The sequence below is a fragment of the Nelumbo nucifera genome, chromosome 7 (genome assembly GCF_055504915.1).
Source record: "Nelumbo nucifera cultivar China Antique chromosome 7, China Antique-T2T, whole genome shotgun sequence".
NCBI classification, from domain to species: domain Eukaryota; kingdom Viridiplantae; phylum Streptophyta; class Magnoliopsida; order Proteales; family Nelumbonaceae; genus Nelumbo; species Nelumbo nucifera.
Window position 1 is genome coordinate 26,881,261 of NC_142655.1, and position 22,513 is coordinate 26,903,773.

Below are 22,513 nucleotides of genomic sequence, written 5' to 3' on the forward strand. Positions count from 1 at the left end.
GCACCAGATTGGGACCCTCAAGCACCACATCAGCTTACACATTAGTGCCATGTCCGCTTCACGTTTCACGAAATGTGTAGCCATTGGGGGAAGCGAGAGTGACTCCTTGCATGAAAATCCACAAAGAAACGTTTATCGGTGTTTTCTTGATAAACGATCACACCAAGCACCCATATCAAGTCCAAGAAACGTTTATCAAGCCAAATGCTGAAGTGGCACTTAAGTGGCAATGTTTATTAAAAAAACGCCCACGGTTCCAAACATCCTCTTAAAGTTCTCTCTAGGATCTATTTGGTTCACAGGAATAGGGGTTTGGAATCAAAATGGCCTATTCTGATTTCATCTGTTTGGTTGAGCAGAATTAATTCCATTTCCATTCATGATGGAACGGCATTCCCCCATTCAAAGGAATGGTTATTCCCTCCCCCTCCCTTGGGAATGAGAATCCATTCCAATTAATTCCAATTCTCATCTGAACCAAACAAATGGGAGGAATAGACCAATCCGACTATGATTCCAATTCCAACTGTAAACCAAGCGGGCCCTTAATGCTAAGGAATTCTTCAATTAAAGCATTACTCCATTTTTCTTTTTGTGATGAAATTCTTGGTGTGAATTTAAATATTTGTGCCACAGAAGAATGTTATGCGGGGATAGGAGCCCGTCTTATATTCTGAACATGGTGTGGGAGTTGTGATTAGGATTTTTTTGGAAGGGGGAGGGTTTATAGATTCTTCCACTTCATATATTTTTATAGGTTTGTATAACCGGAAACAGAGATAGGTGGGGGAATCTATTACAATACAAAGGGGTACTATAGTGGGGGTTTGGGACAATACATTCAGAAAACCAATAAAAATTTCCATCGGGGAAATTGGGGGTACAATACAAAGGGGTAGTATAGTGGTGGTGGGGTACTATAGTGGGGGTTTTGTCATTTCTAACCCTTTATCATAAATCATAAATATAAATGACCATAAACTTGCATCTGCAATGCTCACATGGTGGGAAAAGTCCATCTGCGATGAATTTAGACTTTCCATTTTCAATTCAAGCTAATAATATTCCTGCAATGTGCAAACACTTTAGGTCCACATTTGTGAGATATAAATAAAAAACACATACTGATTAATTTATAATCTTATCCACACTAAACACCTCTCAACATCTTCAATCAAATGGTATCCTTTTTAGAAACAGTTGATCTTATTTTCTTTTCTGAGTATGAAATCCATTGAGGTTCTATTCAGCACAATTCCTCTTGGGGAGGGGAAGGTGGACGGGTAAGAATGGAGAAAATTAGCTGATGAGTATTATAATCTTCAATCCCAAACATAGCCATACTCACAGAGCAACTTCCAAAAAATATTGACTGCTATACATATCCTAGGTTTGAAGAAGCCGATTTCCTTTTAAATTAATTGATTCTTCAACCTACTTCACACAGTATATGCTACACACATGCATGTCTAAATGGTTCCAAATATGATGCAATTATAAAACTTTATTGGCAAAAGAAATTTGATGCCGTCTTTCATCCTGCCAATCAAAATTCATCTCTACCATGCAAAGAGAAGCACACAATACCAGATCAGCAAAACCTCAATGCTGCTGCCAGTTCCTTCTCATCAGCACAATTATATCCCAACAGATAAGCACGCGCTGCCAGAAAAGCACACAAAATGAAGAAAGATGAGAAATTGACATCGTCAAGATTTAGGATACCCACAGAGAGAATCTTGGACATAAAATGAAGATGGTTCTACTAGGAAAGACATGGATTCGTACAGTGAAATTCATCAAGCTCAGATTTTTAGCAGATTATTGTGCCCTTCAAAAACACTTTGTATTGAAGCTAAGGTAATAGTAAGGGTTTGCTCAGAATGATGTTCCTGATAGCTGTTAATAATTCAATGAATATGATAGATTAAATCTTAACAAACACCATGGACAGCTCTTATTTCTTTTTCTCTTTATCTGGTGACATAACTTATTTCACTTGTTCAATAAATAAGATTTAAATACTGGAAATATGAAGCACATGAAGGAGAAAAAGAAAATGAACCTTGTCTAGTCATCTATATTCACCACATCAATTATTTGATATCAAATCCCATTGCCTTCCCAGATTGACTTGGATTTTAATCTAATTATTACTAGTGGATGTAGGGGTGAGCAAACAGTTTATTCGGTTAAAAACCAAACCAAATAAACCAAAATATTGAAAAACCGAAATTTCTGGTTCAGTTTTCAGTTATTTTGGTTAAAACCAAATTTCAACACTATATATATATATATATGTATTATATGTTAATATACATATTAAAGATAATAAAGTTTGGTTAATTTGGTTTTTTCGGTTAACCAAATTAATGCTCACCCCTAATTGGATGGCCTGAAGTTTTAGAGTTCTCATAATTTTTGTTTTTGATAGCAGATTGGGGCCTTGGTTAACCTCTATGATTTTATCTTCCCAAAAGGCATGTAGTGAAAAGATCTAAAAAAGTAAATAGATAAAATACAATGATGCATGAATAAAGTAAGGGGACTGAGTCTTTACCAAATCGGCCAGATCCCATAAATGGTTCTGCTTCATCTGTTACACCACCTTGTTGTTGTTCCTAAAATTTTGTATAAAACCATCAGATTTAATCCAGTAATGCAAGATGATTATGTCAAGTCCTTTTTACTTCAGAATCTTCATCCCAATTAAGTGAAACTAGATTGTTCTTTGTGCAATAACAGAAGAATGCTATGATCCAACACAGGATATTTACAATGCACTGAAACAAAAAGTTCGGAAAAAAGCTAAAAAAATCACATCTACCAGAAGCTGCAATATCCAAGAAACAGTTACCACACGATGCAAGAAACACATTCGAAAAACAGTTACCACTGAAACAAAAAGCTGCAGTATCCGAAAAAGGGCTCAACGGACAGTAACTTTCATTGAATTAGTAAAGGAGTACACTGCCAATCACTCACAGCATGAGTGTTGACCCCATATTTTCTCCCAAAATTTACAGTACAGTCCAAAAAAAATTTTCCCTTTGAGTTCCCTGTTTTGCCAAAGTATCAGCCACACTGTTGCTGACCTCCTTGTCCAAATAAAGATTACTCCTGCTTTCCTTGCTAAACAATAAATCTCCCTCATTTGCTGTCTAAAAGTCCATGCCCCCAGCACATTCTATCCAATATTCAATAGCAATAGGAGCAAAATGTTTGAAATTTGGGGTTGGGTGATCCATGGAATATGTTTTCTCCAGTACATTATCCAGAAACAATTTCAAAACTTTTTGGATGATTCTAATTTTTGGTCAACTCATGTCCTTTTGAAACCACAAATTTGGATTATTAGGAGCATTACAATGTAAACGAGATGGATAGTCAGGGAGGGATAGGAGTTGATATTTTTCAGGGGGCTTGACGAGCATAGTGCCATAGGCATTTGCTATCATATTGTGGTTAATGTTAGGGTGGATAGGGGTGTGGTTGTTGGGTCAGAGCTGTGTATCTATTCTGTTAGACTATTGTAAGGTTCAGGGTGTTTGTTTTATCTTTATGAAGGGTAGGGTGCCTACCCTTTAGGTGGGCTTGTAAGGCTATTTCTGTTGGGCTTTGGTTTTGTAAAGAGTTTGTTTTCTTTCATATGAAGTGGCTAGTGTTGCTGGTTCTGTTTTCTCTGGTGATTTCTCTTTACTTGTATTTCTCCTTTCTTTTATTTTAGTGAATTTTCCTCCACTATAAGAAAAAGTCTTTTTATACCCCTACCAAAAGCCCAAATAGTTGGGAGCAGCCATTTTGTGAAAATAAATAAATAAATAAAAATGCTGAGGTTAGGTCCATATCCAGCCTACCCATCCCAAGAACCCAAATAGCTGGGACCAATATGGCTGTAATTGGGTAAGATCCATCCTCATCCAAATCCAATCTGATTATTAAAAACTTAGATCCAAATCCAATCCAACATCCGATCAGATCTAGGGGTCTCAGATTGGGATCAGATCCCATCAGTTTGGATTTATCCAAGCCCACTTCTAAAATAAAAGATAAAAAGTGAAAAAGCTAATCACTATTAACTAATACCTGTAAAATAAATTTATATATATATATATATCACATTGGACTTATTAATTAAAAACTTTATATGATTATATACATCATCCATGTATCTGTACAGTAAAGCAAGAAAAAGCTAGAGCATGTTGAGATGATGATTCCTAAAGATAAAGCAAAGATCTTTTATGTTGTTGAATTCTTATTCCTGCAATTACCATAAAAGGCAAAATCATACATGTATTTTTTACTTGGAAAATTCTTTAACTCAATACCACTAAAATTAAGGATGAGTTATGCTGAACCAACCCAAACAGTAGCTAATTGAGGTGACTAATGAACTTGTTCAAGTTAGAATTAGGCCACAAAGCACTCAGCTTGTTAGTTTGACGTCTTGCCTGGAACTTAACAACCAACAGGAATTCAACAGAATTTAGGAGGGTTAATAAAATTAATAAAGAAAAGGGTAAGGAGATGGGTTGAGAGGAGCATAAAGAGGATAGAAAATGTAGTCTAAGAGTTCGGGGGGGTGGTCTGTCACAAAACAAAGCTTGGGGGGCTAAGCACCACACTGACCCCTTAAGTATAGGCTGCGCATCTGTAATTTACCGTAATATTTATTTATTAAGTCAACAAAGTACATTTCATTTGTTTTTTCTTATATTTTTGTATCAAAATTGTTTTTTATAATTAAAAATGCATTTCATTCATTTTCATAAGAAATCAAGTTGTCCAAGAGATGGCCAGCAATGGCAATACAACACAGCTGTAGGCCAACAAATCTTCACTGTTTTTAAGCAATGAAAAAGCTTTACATTACATTCCCAAGTCCCAAAAAGGTGGATACCCCAGATTAAACCATGTCTTGGTAACCCTGACTAATCTAGACCACAACCTACCTTATTAGCACTCCTTGAGATGCATCAATTCAGCTCTTAAGGAAATACTAATTTCCATAGGTTCAAAGCAGCTAAGCCTTATATTACCTTTTTCATTCCTAATCACTCCCCCAATACCAGAAGCTCCCAAGTTACCAATGCTGCCCCCATCAAGGTTATGTTCTAACCTAACATCACCAAGAGGAATCCACCTTTTTTTTCTTTACTATTCCTTGAGTCTTCAGCTATGATTTGTGACCCTCTCATTGAATCATTCATTGCTACCCGCTTATATTTATTACTAGGCAGTACTCAATGTGCTGATTTCACCTTTAAATGTTGGATCAGGTTCTGTGGGCTCTGCTCTTTGTCCTCAAATAATCTTGCATTTCTCTCACCCCAAATGCTCCAAATGATAGCATTTCTAGTGAAGTGCCAATAACACCTTCATTCTTTTTGGATGAGATTCAAAGGGATACATGCCAAACAGCTCCAAAATATTTGGTGGGGCTATCTAAGATATCCAAAGACAGGAAGCGATTCCAAATCCGAGAAGAATAAGGATAAGATAGAAATAGGTGACTTGTTTTTTCTTGGTTTCTCACAGTCCACTCTTTAGGCAAGGAACATATCACGCAAATGGGGATATAGTATGCATCAGACCTTTTGCTTTCTTTGAAGCCTATCAAATGTGTTAATAATTTGATTAGGGCTGCAAACAGTATCCAATAGTCAGAATTCGAATTCGAAGTGGATCTGGTTAAGGGTGTTACAAATTCAATCTGTAATTGGACTGAAATTGGATAATACCCCAATCTGACCCAATATAAGCTGATTTTATTTGATTTAATTATAAATGTATATATATATGTATATATATATATATATATATATATACTTGAATTTTATATTATAATCATTAGTAAATCTGATTTGAATTTTGTTTTATAGTAAAGAGTCATAGGTTCAAGTTTCAAACAAGTTATTATCAACTCGTTTGTTCATTATATACAATATTGAAGTTATATATAATATCTTGATCACTTTATTTTATCAGTAATATCTTGATCACTTTGAGTTTAATTCATTAATGCTATTCAATATCCAATTGCATTCTCAGTTTGATTTAAATGTCAAATCCGAATATAAACATCTTATGCAATCCAACCTGTTTACAGCCCCAGATTTGAAGGGCAGCATCACAACAAAACACCTTTAATTTTTGGAGAGGGTCCCCTCCATAAATCTCTCCGATGGAAGATGTTGAATTGGACTGGTTATTAATGAAATACTTCACCTTACAGTTCAGAGAGATAGAGAGAGAGAGAGAGAGAGAGACTTAGTGAAGGGCTTTAAAAATAGAACAAGAAAAGGTACAAGGGTTAGGAGACCACACTTGCCCATTCTCACTAGCTGGAACCAATACAACTTGGTTTAAAATGTTTAGAATAAGGATGGCTTCCACAGATTTAACACAATTAGTATTTGATTCAAGATTTGGAAATTCTTGACAATGGCCCCTTGCTCTCCAGAGGCCAAAGTACCACACTTCTCTCAATCTCAACACCAACACTTTTGTAATAATCTTGTATACACTATGGTGAGGTAGATTGGCCTAAAACCACATGGGCTTCTGCATTTGGATTCTTCAGTATTAGGGTGATAAAACTAGCATTCATTCCTTTTCCCACCCTTCCCCTGTCATGGAATTCATGGAAAACCTTTTTTTTTTTTGATCAATAATTCATGGAAAACCTTCATCAAGTCATCCAGGTTACTCATTCCCAAAACTGTCCTTTTAATCTCTATTTAAGCGAATGGTTCTTCCAACTTCTTCATCCACACTTTAACTCCCAAGCCAGCCCCTCAAAGATTGGTTTCCTACACCATGATGGTGCAAATAATCCTTTAAAATGTTCAATAAAAATATTTCCAATTTCCTCTTGATCTAGATTCTTTCTCCCACCATCTACCAATCTCCTTATGTGATTCTTTTGCCTCCTGCAATTGGCCAAAGCAGTTTTATCAATGTTGTAAAGCGATGAGTAGTTGTTTTGGCCTCTCTGGTCATTTCAATGACTAGTCGGTGCCTAGGTGCTGCCTAGTCAATAAAAAAGATACATTCTAAATTTAAGATATTCATGCCATCATAAATAAGTTAATATAGACTACAATTATGCAAGGAAAGAATGATTTTTTATCATTAACCTTGAATTGTATTAATTAAAAACGGAAACTTTTCGGTATATGACAGGATGGAGAGTAGACAGTACAAACAGCTTAAAGTTGACAAGAAAGAAACAACATATGGACCACTATACTGGAAATACAACATGTCTCGGCCTTGGTATTCTCCAAAAAATATGGTTCTTGGTTACTCCATCTCTTACAAGAGTATCAGCTAAAGTATCGGCTAACTGAGGAAGCCACTTGAACAAGCAATTCAAATCGGATAACAAAAGGCTTCCCTAATCTCCTGATGGTGTGCTGAAGGGCCTTCATTTTGAATTTTCCATCCAACATATCACCACTCTGCAATCCCCTTCAACAATCAGGTTTGACCAACTCAGTGAATAGACTATTTTCAGACATTGAAGAAGTGCATGGATCTCAGATCTCAAAGAATTACCAACCCCAATCAGTCTTGTGAAGCGCTCATAAGGATGTTGCCATTGTGATCTCTCACTGCATCCCCTATTCCTGATGGCCCTGGGTTTCCAGGGATGGCATCCCTCACAATTTAATTTTAATCTCCCCATCTCAAGAGGAATCCAACTGGTGGTAATGGAAGTTTTTACAAAGAAAAATAAAGAAGAAAATTTATTGAAAAATAGAACAAAGTACAACTTCTAAGGTGACAAGGTGTGACCACCCAGCATACAAAACTGGATCCCAAAAAGAGAAAACAACAAAGATCACTAATCCAAAATAAATGATAAAACATTTTTTTATCAATAAATGATCAAACACTCGAAGTACACCAAAATTTAAAACCAAAGTCTTCTTTTCTGAGGCCTCCAAATTCTTTAAGGATTAGAAGTAGAACTCAGCCAATTATCTTTGAGCTGATTATCGCCCCTAATTCTTCATTGCTTTCATCCTCCCTTCAAATATTCTTTTGTTTCTTTCGTTTCATACCTCCCAACAAACAGCCAATTATCTTTTGTTTCTTTTGGCTTTAGTATTCCCATGAGCTCTTGGCCTTCCAAAGATTCAGCAACCATCCGACCACTTTGAAGAGTTTGAAGAAATAAGCCCAAATTCCTCTCACAAAGCTGCACTAGAACAGAAAATGAAGAATATTCTCCTCCACAGACATACATAAAACATATCTGTTTGGAAAATAAATCCTCATTTTTTTTCAACATGTCTTGAGTGAGAATTCCGCCCATTGATACCAGACAAGCAAATGCCTCCACTCTTGGAGGAACTGGCTTCCCCCAAACACCTTTGATTGAATTGGGCTCCACCCAATTCCTAACCAAAGCATTATATAGAGACTTGGCTGTGAGCCTCCCATTCTTGCATTCCTTCCACCACTTTGAGTCTGACATTGAGGGATTCAAAACATGCCACAGCAGTCCATCCCTTTAGGATATCATCCAGTAATTGACTTTTAAATTCTTTTTTTCTTTATCAATACCCAATGAGCTGTCTTTGCCATGCAATTCTCTATTATGGTCTTTATGCAAGGAAAGAATGATATTGAACATTTAGCTTATAGTTATCACAAATAAAGGAAAATTAGGTTGAATAGTCTAGGATAGGGAATCAGAACCTTTGTTTTCTAAAGAAGAGTGCAACCTTAACTATTAGATGTGCCCTTTGTTTATGGCAACTCCAAACCAACACACTATTGAATGGAAGAATACTTAAAAGAACTCCTCTACTGCCTTCTTTTATTTCATGGTTTTAATATTCCATCACAAATATTTAAAGCAACAGCATGAATATAAGAAAATGCATACATATACAAGCAAACAAATAAAGCTTTAAAATGATTTTGTGGTGACTAAGTTGACTAGTTGTTAGCCAATTAGTCAATTTTCACTAACCTAGTTGATGCTTAGTTGTCCTAAGAGACTGTTATGAGTATCAACTAATAGTTAGTGATGCAGTCAGTTTGGCCCTCAATTGACTAATCGACACTTAGATAACATTGGAACAAAGAATGAAATAATCTTGTACTGCCATCCCCGCTTTTAGTCAATTGAGAATCTCCAACTCAGAAAATAGGCCCCCACTTGAGTTTGAATAATCTTCTTGACTGCACCCAAGTTCATGGGCTCTGGCTTCACTCATGGTGTCTTGAGTATGAGCTTGCAAGCATGAATTTTAGGCTTGGACCTTCTTTTAAGTTCATTTCTTCTCCCTATTAGCAAGCTTTGTCCCCCTTCTGAATGGGGGGCAGGGGCATCCTCCTCAATCTTTCTTTTGTTATGAATTATTGAATATAATATACCTTCTGGTCAACAATCCCAACAGCTTTTACAAGATAAAATGAAGATGACTGGGATTGGAGTAGCAAACAAGGAAACAAGAACCTACCAAACTAAGCAGGTCATTTTAAGAAACAACCCAAAAAAGAACACATTAAGGGGCTCATTGATAATGGCTGAAGATGCTCAACTGAAAGACTCAATTCCCTGTCTTTCATTAGATAATAAAGAAATTAAACAATAAAATATTCAAGGGTATAGTAATCTACCCAACCTCGGCTTCAGCCATGAAGGAGTGCACAACCTCCCTAAAAACCTCTTCACCGAAAGACAAAGCAATAAGATTTTCAGTTCAGCCACTTCAGCTATTATCACAAGGCCCCAAATCCCAAAGTGAGTTATAGTGACATTGAAACAAGGGAAGTACTAAGAGAAACATTGCAATATTCATAGACCAATATAGATTTTACTCACAGTGTCTGGTTCCATCTCTGAAGGTGAGAGCATTCTATCAAAACAGTGCCCAGAAATTGTACAGACCAGAAGCCCACTGTCAGCATCCAAAACAACTTCTCTGCATGTATCGTCACACACTGCAGAAGAGGCAATTAAGAAGAAAAAATGTGTAAGCTCCAAATTCCATGAGCAAGGGATTGATTGGTGAGCTAAACTCATGATAAAGAACAACTCATACCATGGACTCGACCAGTTTTCTCACAGAGGAAAACATCTCCAATCTGGTAGTAAGAACATGTTTCCCCTGAACAAGCATGGTCAGTAACTACTTCATCAGTCAAGCCGTGACTGCTTTTCCACATAGATACTTGATCTGACACTGTTTTGTCTAGAATTATGCGGTCATCATTCACCTTGACATGCCAAAAAAGAATAAAGATTCAAAAGGAAATACGTAAGGATCAGGCATCTTGATTCTTGGCAGCACCTACCATGCATATGGCACAAATGCAAGGCTTGCCCTTGGCATTTAAACCCAATTTATAAGCCCCCATCAAAAAGTATATAGTTCAAATAGATATTTCAAATTTCAATAAAAAATCAAGCATCACAAAATATAACTTTGAGCAATTTCTAAACTCCAATCTTTCAAAAATACAAATTTCACTTAATTCCTATTTTATTTGAGAATTAAACAGAAAAATTGAAAATCACACCTAAAACTTAACAACATTGTATTGCCATACTAGGAGTTCCTTTAAGAAAAATGTCATTCAAAAGAACAAATTTTCTTGGTCAACAAAAAATTCAAGAATGAACAGAATTTTCAGAAAATCCATTTTCACAACACATTTTTTCGAATAGCAGAATCGGATAAACAGGCCTAATAAGCATGCATCCACGAGTGCATGATAGTGATAGGCTCATCTTTCTGTGAGTTTTCCTAATTAGGAACAACTTATTAATAATTTCCAAGCCACTACATCCACATGTAATTGAGATGCACAACAATGGAAGAATACAGTATCCACATGATAACATGAATCTTTATCATGCTTATCAGAAAACAATTTCAAGATCTTTTTCTCCTTACCTGTGAAGGAAGAGGAGCCTGGCTTCTCTTGGCTGCCTGCATTTGGATATAATACTCTCTGAATTCAGAAGGAGTATTCCTAACAAATTCAACCATGTCCTCTTCATCTCGCTGCAATATAAAAATATTTCTTATTACTAAGGTAACATATTCAATTTGGCAATTGTAGTACAAATGTCAAAGGCATCAAACATAATATACTAGGCAACTCCAAGCTCCCAGACTAAGACTATTCTTGTATTTACATCACTAAAATCTAAAAAATAAATCTATGACATATATCAAAGCAAAAGGGATGGGGGCATGGCCCCCTCTCCTTGCAAGTAATGGTATCAAGTGGCCTCTTCTGCATCTAGGAAATGGAATCTTTTTTCTAATTCATAAATTATTGCCTTTATTTTTTGTTAATGCTTTTTTAAAAATTGAAAAAATAAACATTTACTTTTTCTGATATTAATGATTATTTTAAAGGGCAATGGCATTCCATTAATTTATTTATTTTGTATTATTTTTAATAACTTTTTATCTTACTTTCATGACAGCTACTTTAGCAATTAAATATGTTAACAAGTGTAATATATGTACTGTTCACAGACTTAGTACCCGCAGGGGTATTTTTGTAATTCTGTAGACATATTGTTATGTACAGCCAGAATAGTATAAACGCAAAGCTTCACTCGACTGAAGCTATTTTTGTGAGGCCTTAACTCTGTAGCCTCTTCTTCTTCTTCTTCTTCTTCTTCTTCTTCTTCTTCTTCCCTTCTTCTTCTCCTTCTCCTTCTGCTCAACATGGTATCAGAGCAGGACTGTCCAGGCCTGGAAAACAACCAACTGAGGTCTCTCTCCACTGCTGCATAGAAGCTATAGTCCTGATGCTCGAAGACAAGGAGAGGAAGCATTCTCTAGTACTGGGGATTGTCTCCACTGTCGAGTTGGGTTCTGCTACATGAAAGCTGACTGTTCAACTTCCTGGCGTAGAAAAAAGGGGTTCTGCTACTGACTGTTCAACTTCCAGCCTTAAGTGCTGGTAGCTGGTGTTGCTCGGCTAAGAAGTCTATGGAAATCCATCCCAGATGTTCGAAGGAAGGTTCTGTCCTGAAGAGAAGTTTGAATCCATGACTGTTCTACCTATTCACAGTTCGGGTGACATAGGGACTGAAACTTTTTTTTTTCTTTTCCTGTTTATGGCTCTCTTCTTGCGCGACTGTTAATGTCCCAAAATCTGTGTAGGGACTGTTCCCCTTCCTCCGAGTGTATGTTGTTCTATTCAACTCTCCAAGGGACTATGGTTGAACCCTAGACCCTAAGTGGCTGTTTGGCTGTCATGGAAAGTGGATATCAGCCGACTAAGTGTGGTGCGCCACCACTTGTATTGCTGTTTCTACTGAGTTTTTTTTTTCTCTTGGTTGAGAAACTGTATTGAAGTTGCAAAACTGTAGATCATTCAGATCTGGTTACACTGCAAGAGCAGTTCGTATATTGTTCTGTGGACTCCTACACAGTGTAGGTCATACATCCTAGTACTGCAGCTGCAGTGTTTGTATTTGGTTCTCTGTGAAACTGAAAATCAGCAAGTGCCTAGTTGTGGACTATAACAGCTCTGTAAGGCAGTGTACCTGTGAGTACTTCTAAACCTAGAATCATGAATAAGGAAAGATTGTGGTGCACTAATTGTTAGAGGCCCCGACACACCAAAGATACTTGTTGGAATCTCCATGGGAAACCAAAGTGGGTTCAGGATTTACCTAAGAAGCAAGGCTCAGATGTAATTAGAAGACCTGGGCAACAAGGTACCAAGAAACACCACATGGCAAATATGGTTTCTCGGAAGAATCAGCCCTCCACTTCTACTGTGCCTCAAACACCACATAGCCAACATAGCTACTCTGGATCAGACCCAAGGGAGGATATTGTAAACTCCACCACCTCTTTTGCATCCATATCAGGTAATTCTGCCATTGCTTTCCATGCTGCCTCACACAACCTTGACTCTCCATGGATCATCGATTCTGGAGCGTCAAAACACATGACTGGTATGTCCTCTTACTTTCAAACTTATCACCCTCTTTCCGGAAGAGATAAAGTGAGACTAGCTGATGGATCATACACTTCCATAGCTGGTCAAGGAACTCTCTCTCTTCCCCTCGGCCTTACTCTTTCTGATGTTCTTCATGTTCCAAAATTCCCTATGAATTTGTTCTCAGTCAGTAGTATTACAAATTCCTTGAACTGTTCTGTGACTTTTTTCCCTACCTATTATGTGATTCAGGATCTGGCCTTGGGGAGGACGATTGGTAGGGGTCGTATGGTTGATGGACTCTACATGCTGGAGAATACGGCTGGCTTTCATGTTACAGAGTCTATGAGTCAGTTCAAAAAGAGTAAAATGTATTTGTGGCATTGTCGTCTGGGTCATTTGTCTTTTGAAACCTTGAAATTGGTTTTCCCAGAACTGTGCAAGTCAATGCCTGTTTCTAATTTTTCCTGTCAAATGTGTTAGTTAAGCAAGCATTGTAGAACTCAATTCCCTTAAAGAAATAGTAAATCTGAGTTTCATTTTCACATTGTGCATTCTGATGTGTGGGGCCCTGTTACTTTACCTTCTGAGAGTGGCTACAAGTACTTCATTACCTTCATTGACGATTATTCCAGATACACTTGGGTATATCCAATGCGAACCCGTGAGGAAGTACCAAAAATTATCCAAGATTTTCAGCGGATGGTCTTCACCCAATTTCAGACCGAGATTCAAATATTCCAGTCAGACAATGCAAAAGAGTTTTTTCATAGTGACCACACGGAGTTCTTTGCTTCACATGGCTCTCTTCATCGGAGCTCTTGTGCCCGTACGCCACAACAAAATGGTGTGACTGAACGGAAGAACCGACACCTCCTTGAAGTGGCACGGGGTTTACTACTCCACATGAATGTTCCCAAACGATTTTGGCTTGAGGCTGTCCTTTGTTCTACATACCTCATTAACCGAATGTCCTCTCGTTGGTTAGAGTACAAAGCCCCACATCAGCTTCTCTTTCCTAAGGCCCCTCTTCTTTCTATCCCTCCTCGTGTTTTTGGTTGTCGGTGCTTTGTCCAAAACCTATCTCCCACCCAGGGGAAATTGGACTCTCGTGCTATCCCGTGTATATTTCTTGGCTACTCATTCTCTCAAAAAGGGTATCGTTGCTCTGATCCTATTTCTCGGAGATTCTATGTCTCCATGGATGTTACCTTCTTTGAAGATGAGCCCTTCTTTCCTGTTTCTCCTCAGGGGGAGTGTAGGCATGAGGAGAAACTGGTTCAGCTTCCTCCTCTTTCTAATCCTTCTCCTTCTCCCCCTTCTCTTCCTGATCCTCCACCTTTCCGTGTTTTTTCTCGTCGTCATAAAGGCCAACCAAGTTCAAGAGTTGTGGAGAATCCAGAAGTTGTACCTCAAGTGCCATCAAACTCCTCGGGGGAAGATCATACCCTCTCAGGTAACTTGACTCCCAATGATAGTCCTGACCTCCCTGTTGCTAATGATCTTGACCTTCCTATTGCTCATAGGAAAGGTGTTAGGTTGTGCACCACAAAACACCCCATTTCCAACTTTGTCTCCTATGAGAACATCTCACCTTCATTTCATGCCTTCCTTACCTCCATTGACAGTATCCCTATTCCCAAGAATGTGGCAGAAGCTCTCTCAGTACCAGAATGGACAAATGCCATGAAGGAAGAAATTGATCCTCTTCATAAGAATGGCACGTGGGAACTTGTTGATCTCCCTAAGGGTAAGGTTCCAGTTGAATGTAAATGGGTGTTCACTGTTAAGCATGGGGCTGATGGAACTGTGCAGAGGTATAAAACTCGTATAGTGGCAAAGGGTTTTACTCAAGTATATGGAGTTGATTATGCAGAAACCTTTGCCCCTGTTGCCAAAATGAACTCTATTATAGTGCTTTTCTCTCTTGCTGCCAATCTGAATTGGGATCTACATCAGCTCGACATCAAGAATGCCTTCTTGAATGGTGACCTTGAAGAGGAAGTTTATATGGCTCAACCCCCCGGTTTTTTGGTTCAAGGAAGTGAACAGAAAGTGTGCAAGTTAAAGAAGTCTTTATATGGGCTGAAGCAATCACCAAGAGCTTGGTTTAGCAGATTTCATACTGCAGTTCAGTAGTGGGGATACAAGCAATGTCAGTTAGATCACACACTGTTTGTAAAAAGGGTAGAAGGTAAAATGGCTGCCCGAATAGTATATGTGGATGACATAATTGTTACCGGTGACTGGGAGGATGAAATTCAAAGTTTGAAGGGCTTCCTTGCCACTCAGTTCGAAGTGAAAGATCTAGGACTTGCCAAATACTTCCTGGGAATTGAGGTTGCCCGATCAAAAAAGGGTATCTTCATCTCCCAAAGGAAATATGTCCTAGACTTGCTTAAGGACACTGGAAAGATTGGGGTTAAACCAGTTGACTCTCCCATTGACCCCAACCATAAGTTAAGTGACAGCCAGGGTGAACCTCTTAAGGATGTGAAGCAATTTCAGAGGCTTGTAGGAAGATTGTTGTACCTCTCTATGACTCGTCCAGACATAGCATATGCTGTTGGTGTCCTCAGCCAGCTCATGCATGCACCTAGGTCCACCCATCTTGAAGCAGCAGAGAGAGTACTTCGGTATCTTAAGAAGTTCCCGGGTGCTGGTTTATTATTCCAGAAACATGGACACTTGAGGATTGAAATTTACACAGATGCGGATTGGGCTGGATCCCAAAGTGACAGAAGGTCTACTAGTGGTTACTACACCTTTATAGGAGGAAACCTTGTTACTTGGAGTAAGAAACAAACTGTGGTAGCTAGATCCAGTGCTGAAGCTGAGTACCGTGCAATGGCACACGGAGTAGCCGAAGGTATGTGGATAAAGAATCTATTGGGAGAGTTGGGTTTTCTAGTTGGTAAACCCATGACTCTACTTTGTGACAACAAGGCAACTATCAGTATCGCTGCCAACCCAGTACTACATGATAGAACAAAGCACATTGAAGTTGACAAACATTTTATCAAAGAGAAAATCATCACAGGCGAAGTATGCACTCCATACATCAGCTCTGAAGACCAACTAGCAGACTTATTTACAAAATGGCTAAACCATTCCAGACATCAAGGTCTTTGTGACAAGTTGGGCATGATTGATATCTATGCCCCAACTTGAGGGGGAGTGTTAATAGGTGTAATATATGTACTGTTCACAGACTTAGTACCCGTAGGGGTATTTTTGTAATTTTGTAGACATATTGTTATGTACGGCCAGAATAGTATAAATGCAAAGCTTCACTCGACTGAAGCTATGTTTGTGAGGCCTACTCTGTAGCCTCTTCTTCTTCTTCTTCTTCTTCTTCCTTCTTCCCTTCTTCTCCTTCTCCTTCTGCTCAACAAAATACATTTCATTTCATCAAAAAAAGTGGATGAGGGCATTGAAAAAATTAAAATGTTAATGTTTTTAATGATTTGCTTCCATACTTTTAGGATAGCTAGATTAGTCATTAAATGCATTTGATTTCATTCAAAAAAGTGAATGAATGTAATGCATATTAAAATATTAAAATTATTTTAAATATAATTTAATTTAGCACTTACTTTTTTACCTTTTTTAATATTTTTGTTTAAAAAAACAAGTAAATTTTTGGAATTAATCGTGAGTTATTCTTTTTTAATATTTTTCTATTAGAAAATACGGTTATTTTCACTTTCAACATCATTTCCTTCTCAATTGCCCATGTTCAGTATAAGCTATCTCCTAGCAATAATAATTCTATTTTGGACGTGTCTACTTTGTTCCAATTTACAAAGAATAATTTTCATTTCCAATGTTCATATGATGCAAGGAAAATTGATCTAGAGACTTGATTATGCCTGAATGTAGAGCTTTTTCCAAGCAAACTGACGCAACCTTTTAGTAGGAGTTGACAAACCCCAACGCATACAATACCTACAAAAAAAATTCAAATTGGATAACATACACAAACATATTTTATTAATCAACATAAACCAACAGCTCCTTTTCAAAGTATCCCCTAAAATGAAGGTCAAAGAGACTCCATCATCTAAGAGCACAACAAACAATAAATCTGTAAATGAAAGTAACATTGTTCTTGTGGGAAATGTGATAAATCAGTCCATGCAAGCAAGCAAGACCACAGTCAGAGAAGGAACAAAACCCCAGAAACTCACTTAAAGTAGAAACAGATCAAAGAAACCGCATTACAAACATGCAGAAAAATGCTCAAATGCAGCTTCAACATCTAATTAAACTGTTCAATCTTAACAATGCATCTAATCTAACCAACAAAAATAATCTTGATTATTTAAATTGAAGTTCAAATGAAGTATTTTTAAGTTTTAACTAAAGGCAAAATTTGTGGTGCATGAACAGCACTCTGAAATAAATAAATAAAAAAGAAACATGAACCAGTGATAAAACAACACATCATAGCTGACATCTTTAATGTGGTTAAAACCTTGATGGCAAGTACACCTTGTGAAATGAGAACAAATGAAAAGTAAGCAGACCATGTGATGTTTTTAACATGATCGGTTGAAATCTTGATCTAGCATGCAGCAAATATCCGGAAATGCACCATAGTTGGACACTTGGACTCTTAACTAAAAAGGATCCAATCCTAAAAAAAAAGATTATCATACTGAAATTTGTTACTAAATCATTGGTCATAAATACATCAAACACTAATAAATTCAAAGAAATATCAATCTCGGTTTTTACCAAAAAAAGAAATATCAATCTCGATTAAACTAGAAGACAGATTATCATGGTTAAACAGTAACATGCCACGTAAGAAGTTAAGAACCATAAAGAATTCAAAGAAAATAGTTAAAAAAGTTATCGAAAGAATATGCCATTGGCATGAATGACACTATACTATAGTCGTAATTTACTTAAACCTCTTCCAGTTTCCTTGAACCACAGCTCTGACTTTCTTTCTGTTGATCCTTGCATCCTTGACTATTGTTGCTACATTCATAGTACAATTAGATCAATTCATAGTATACATTTTTTATCAGTAATTCGTATTATGCCTCATCCCAACTACATGGGGTTGGCTAAATGAATCCTATTTCTCCAGTCCATTCTATTTAAAGCCATATCCAGTGTAAAAAGTTCAATTTGTTTCATACATGAATTTAATTGGTTCAACACCTTTTCTAAATATAAATAGAAAGGAAGGTTATAATTTCCAAGATTAGAAGATTCTCAAATGAAATAGCATGCAATCTTTCTATTTCCATGGAAGTTAAATCTTTCCACCTAACAGTTATATGTTTTTTTTTATCATTTTCCCAAAATGTTGAAACTAACAGGCTATTTTCTATGAGGAATGTGTGAACTTACAACTTATACACTTAGCTTTACAAGGAAGGATTCACTGGATGTTCTAAACTTGGAAAATTGCACAAAACATCATGAATTAGTTCATATGAACTATTTCTTGGCTCTTTGGGGGATGCAGCAAATCTAGCAACACTTTCCTTGACAGTCTTAGATGACTAAACCACTATTCCCTGCTATATTTCAATACAGCCTAGTCTTAGAGGGAAAACTTTATGCCAGGGGCCAGGGTTCAATCTCCAATCTGAGCATGGATCATTATAATGTTGCTGTTTAATGAAACACTTCACCTTTTCTCAAAAAAAAAAAAAAAAAAAACAGTTCTTCACTATAAATTTCTGCCACATTATCTATTTAGAAGCAATAGAACAATATTAATCTAAATTGCTTGCCACCTTTGCACCATCATAAGTGAAAGGCCATTATCCAATGCTGTTCCCAGTTATCTGGGATCTTGAAAGTGATGGACTGGATATGAACATAACCACCAGTATTTGTTGGAAGTGGCCATTGTTAGACTCACACTGATGCAGGAGTGGAAGAGTCAAAATTGGAATTTTGTCAAATTTTATGTATTTCTGTATTTTTGGACACTGGGGATAATTTTACCATTTTACAGGTTTTCTATTGGGTCCAATAATAGGGTTTGAATGTCTATTTATAGTTTGTTTATGTTTAAAATTTCAGAATCATTACCATTCATCAAAAAAAAAAAAAATCAGAATCATTGCATAAATAGGATTAGAGTTATTGAGTCTACTTTGAATTGAAATAGGATATGATAGATTAATTTTAATCGTACTAGTATTATTGAATCTAACAATTGGACTCCTAGGACTATTATGAGTCTAACAGTTGGACTCCTATGCGATGTCTAGGCAACAAGGCGCCCTTATGTTTTATTATTCTTTATTTTTTGACACTACTACTACTACTACTACTAATCGCCAAGCAATTTTCTTTTCTTCTTTTCCTATAACATAAATAAGGGTTCAGCCCCTATATTTTTTTATTTTTCTTTTCCTTCTTCTTTTTCTTCTCATGAATATGTTCATTTTCTATACTTTAACATGAACTCTTACTTTTCTTATGAATTATGAATAATTATTAGGGAAATATGGTTATGGTACCTACGGAACTACCCTAGGATCTATTGTTTTCTACATAAAATAATCCACCACCTAGGCCGACAAGGTAAAGAGCACCGATGAGGTTGTGCAGCAGGCGGTTAGCAAGCTGATTTCTTGGATGTCTGTAGCTCTTGATTTTAAAAACTTGAATGTACCTAAGTTGTTTAGATCTAAATCCATTTGGATTTTGTAACCTGCTCTATGGTCTGGGTAGCCATTTAATGGCTAGCTCTCCTGTTGTAACGAGTTCTTTCTAAATTAATAAAATCTTACTTTACCTTTCAAAAAAACAAGAGAGAGAGATTGTGGGTTTTACATGCTTGAAAATGCTTTATATGTTTGCTTTTATTTTTAAATTTTCATTTAAATACACTTTACATGTTATGTTTATGTATTTTAATTTTAGAAAATAGGTTTTTTAAAATATTTATTTTAAATTTTCAGTTTATATTTTTTATTAATATTATGTTTAACATTTTTTGAATTTTTTTTTATTTTTGGCTTTTTTTTTAATTTTCTGACATTTTTTTATTTTATAACATTTTTTGTATTTTAGCGAGTGCCTCAAGCGCAAATTGGCCCATGCGCTTTATTTGCGCCTTGCACATTTAAAACACATTATTCTGGGTATTTTCTCTCTTCTTTTTCTCCATATTTTCTTTTTTATTCCTTCAAGAAGCCATTACAGCTATCAACAGCCATAAATTTCTGATCAAAGAAGACCATTCAACATTGTCCAAGGACTAGAATTGAGCTGGTCATACATCACACACCCATGTTTCTTACTTGTCAGCTCAAGATATTACCATTGCACCAAGTAACAGCCCCTCTTTGCAACTCAAACCTTTCCAAAAATGTATGATTTCTTTCTTTCCAAAGACACCCAGCAACAGAGGGAAAAAGGAGCATACACTAAATAATATCCTTTCTCTTGCAAGTACACCCAGGTCTGACTAAATGGATATCAAGTAATCCACTCACTTAGATGGTGTTTGGAAGCGTTGGCGTTTTTTGGGACCGATTTTTAAGAAAAAAAATGCCCATGCTTGCTAGACCCATTTTTCACAAAAAAAAAACGCCTTGATATGTTTGGGAGTGTTTCTGCCACGTAGGCAGTGAACAACACTATGCTGTTTGGTAAGGTGATTTTCATCACTGTTTTTCATGTATGTGCTGATAGGTAAGCACCACATAGGATACATGTAATCGCCAATCAGTCAACCGTTGGGGGAAACGGTTCACCAATGCATGAAATGCCAAATTTGACATTTCATGAATTGGTGGGGTCCCAATTTACGAGGCATGCCCGTTTTTCAGCGTTTTTTTCAAAAAACGCCTGAACCAAACAATCATATATGTGGGCGTTTGGTGAAACGCCTATGTGGATCCGGTGTGGCACTGTTTTTCAGAAAAACGGCCACGCTTCCAAACATCCTCTTAAATCTTCAGAACATCACCCAGCAAGAAATGATTCCAAATACAGGCTGCAAACTGGAAATCAAGTACTGGATGATCCACTAGGTCCACTACCCCAACAGATTCCCAGCACAAAAGGCAACATCAGATTCATTTGCATGTGTTCCTTGTACACTTCAAGATCATCACTTGTCAAATTATTTCCAACTGATAAATACCCACACAAATTAGCATTCCTTCCTCATTTATTGCTTCCTATCTCACTCCCTCATGATATGATTCTAAATAAAAAAATAAGCATCAAATATTCCCACGCCCACACGTTGTTTATCAAGAACAGTCAACATCCAAATTAAACAAGGCCTCCTTTTTGAGGCCCAAAACACAAATTTGATGGGTAAAATTTATCTTTCTTTCTTAAAGAAACGCAGATGTAACTGTATTCACTAAAAAGTAGTAAATAAAAAGTAATTAATTAATTATAAACTCAAAAAGAAAATGATGTAATTCTAAGAAAGAACATGCGTTGATGATGATATACTCACAGGCGACGCCATAAGCTTTCGTCGGAAGCAGCATAATTTAAAAATCTACAAACCAAAGAGCATGCGATGAGATCCTGCACTAACATAACCAAGTCAGAACACCCTGACATCAATAGAATACAAACAGGAACGTCAAAATTTTAATTTTTACTGCATCAGGAATCAAAGCATTCAACCTAACCTAGAAATTAGACTGAGAAATCCTAACCTCTGAAGAAAGGAATTTAAGGATGTGATGAAAAAGCTCTGGTGGGATCTTGCTGAAAATCCCGGTCTTGATCCGTCTGGGGATTTTGCTTCTGCCAGTCCCAGATTGAGAAGTTCCCTCATCATCAAGGCGCAACCTCTTCGACGGTGGCGCTATTTTCTTTTCTTCCTGCAGAGAAATGAACAATTGCCTAAAAAATAAAGGAATAACCGATCTAAAACATTCAGAAATCTTTCCGTCTCAGATAAAAAATATATCAGAAGAAATTAAAACCCCTAGAACGTCAATATTAAAACTAGAAAACAAGGCATTCTCAATCAAAACCCTATCGATCTGATTTAATGCGAGAAGACCTTCAATTAATAAAGGAACGGGTAGAACCAGACCTCGTCGGATACCTCGGAGAGGACCTCGGATTCGAGAAAGTGAGCCAAGGATTCGTTTTCGTCGTCCGAAACTGACATGGCAGAAAACCCTAATAACCCTAGAAATCGAGTGCAGAAGACTTAAGCAAAAGCCCTTATCAAGCTCTGCCAATTTCGATTCCAATGGTGTGGTCACAGTTGAGGCCGACGCCACCACCGGCGACGTGGAGAAAACGGCCGGCCAGCCTACTCCGATACGACGCCACCACCTTCCGAGATGTCCCGACTCCTGATCGCGTGAGGAATCTCGAAGGTCAAATGGCCACCCTGTACTTTGGGGCTTTTAATATTTGGTCCCCCGAACTTTTTCTTTGCGACAAAAAACCCCAAAACCTTTAGATTCCAACGTTTTACCACTCATCCTATTAAACGGGTTAACGATAAAAGTAATATTACTGAATTGTCCGTTCGAAATTCGCAACAAATATCAAAATGATGAAAAATTGGAGTCCGGATTTGCTCTCAGAGAACGCTCCTCATACCGAC

The 22,513-nt window shown here is 37.1% G+C and overlaps 1 protein-coding gene across 3 annotated transcripts; it reads right to left on the bottom strand.

Annotated features, from left to right (window-relative positions):
- Nucleotides 1–723: 723 nt before the first annotated feature.
- LOC104593407 (F-box protein SKIP31-like) lies at nucleotides 724–22,513 on the bottom strand. Of its 3 annotated transcripts, XM_010253219.3 has the most exons (10): nucleotides 21,989–22,513; nucleotides 21,603–21,770; nucleotides 21,395–21,468; nucleotides 16,812–16,887; nucleotides 10,923–11,033; nucleotides 10,068–10,242; nucleotides 9,848–9,966; nucleotides 2,561–2,621; nucleotides 1,588–1,662; nucleotides 724–1,067 (listed from the first exon to the last, which is right to left on the bottom strand). In XM_010253219.3, exons 1-9 carry the CDS (start codon nucleotides 22,064–22,066, stop codon nucleotides 1,592–1,594), a joined length of 933 nt encoding a protein of 310 aa, XP_010251521.1. In that variant the 5' UTR covers nucleotides 22,067–22,513; the 3' UTR covers nucleotides 724–1,067; nucleotides 1,588–1,591. The 3 variants fall into 3 exon arrangements, with proteins under 3 accessions (XP_010251521.1, XP_010251519.1, XP_088747832.1); XM_010253217.3 differs by lacking the exon at nucleotides 724–1,067 and having other exon boundaries at nucleotides 1,291–1,662; XM_088891706.1 differs by lacking the exons at nucleotides 724–1,067; nucleotides 1,588–1,662; nucleotides 2,561–2,621 and adding an exon at nucleotides 9,706–9,738 and having other exon boundaries at nucleotides 21,989–22,283.

Coding starts and splice junctions, on each gene's coding strand:
- LOC104593407 (XM_010253219.3), bottom strand. CDS start 22,066: ATGTCAGTTTCGGACGACGAAAACGAATCCTTGGCTCACTTTCTCGAA. Junction 21,771..21,988: donor TCTCCGAGGTATCCGACGAG/GTCTGGTTCTAC, acceptor ATTTCTCTGCAG/GAAGAAAAGAAAATAGCGCC. Junction 16,888..21,394: donor GAAAGCTTATGGCGTCGCCT/GTGAGTATATCA, acceptor TTTTTTTTGTAG/GTATTGTATGCGTTGGGGTT.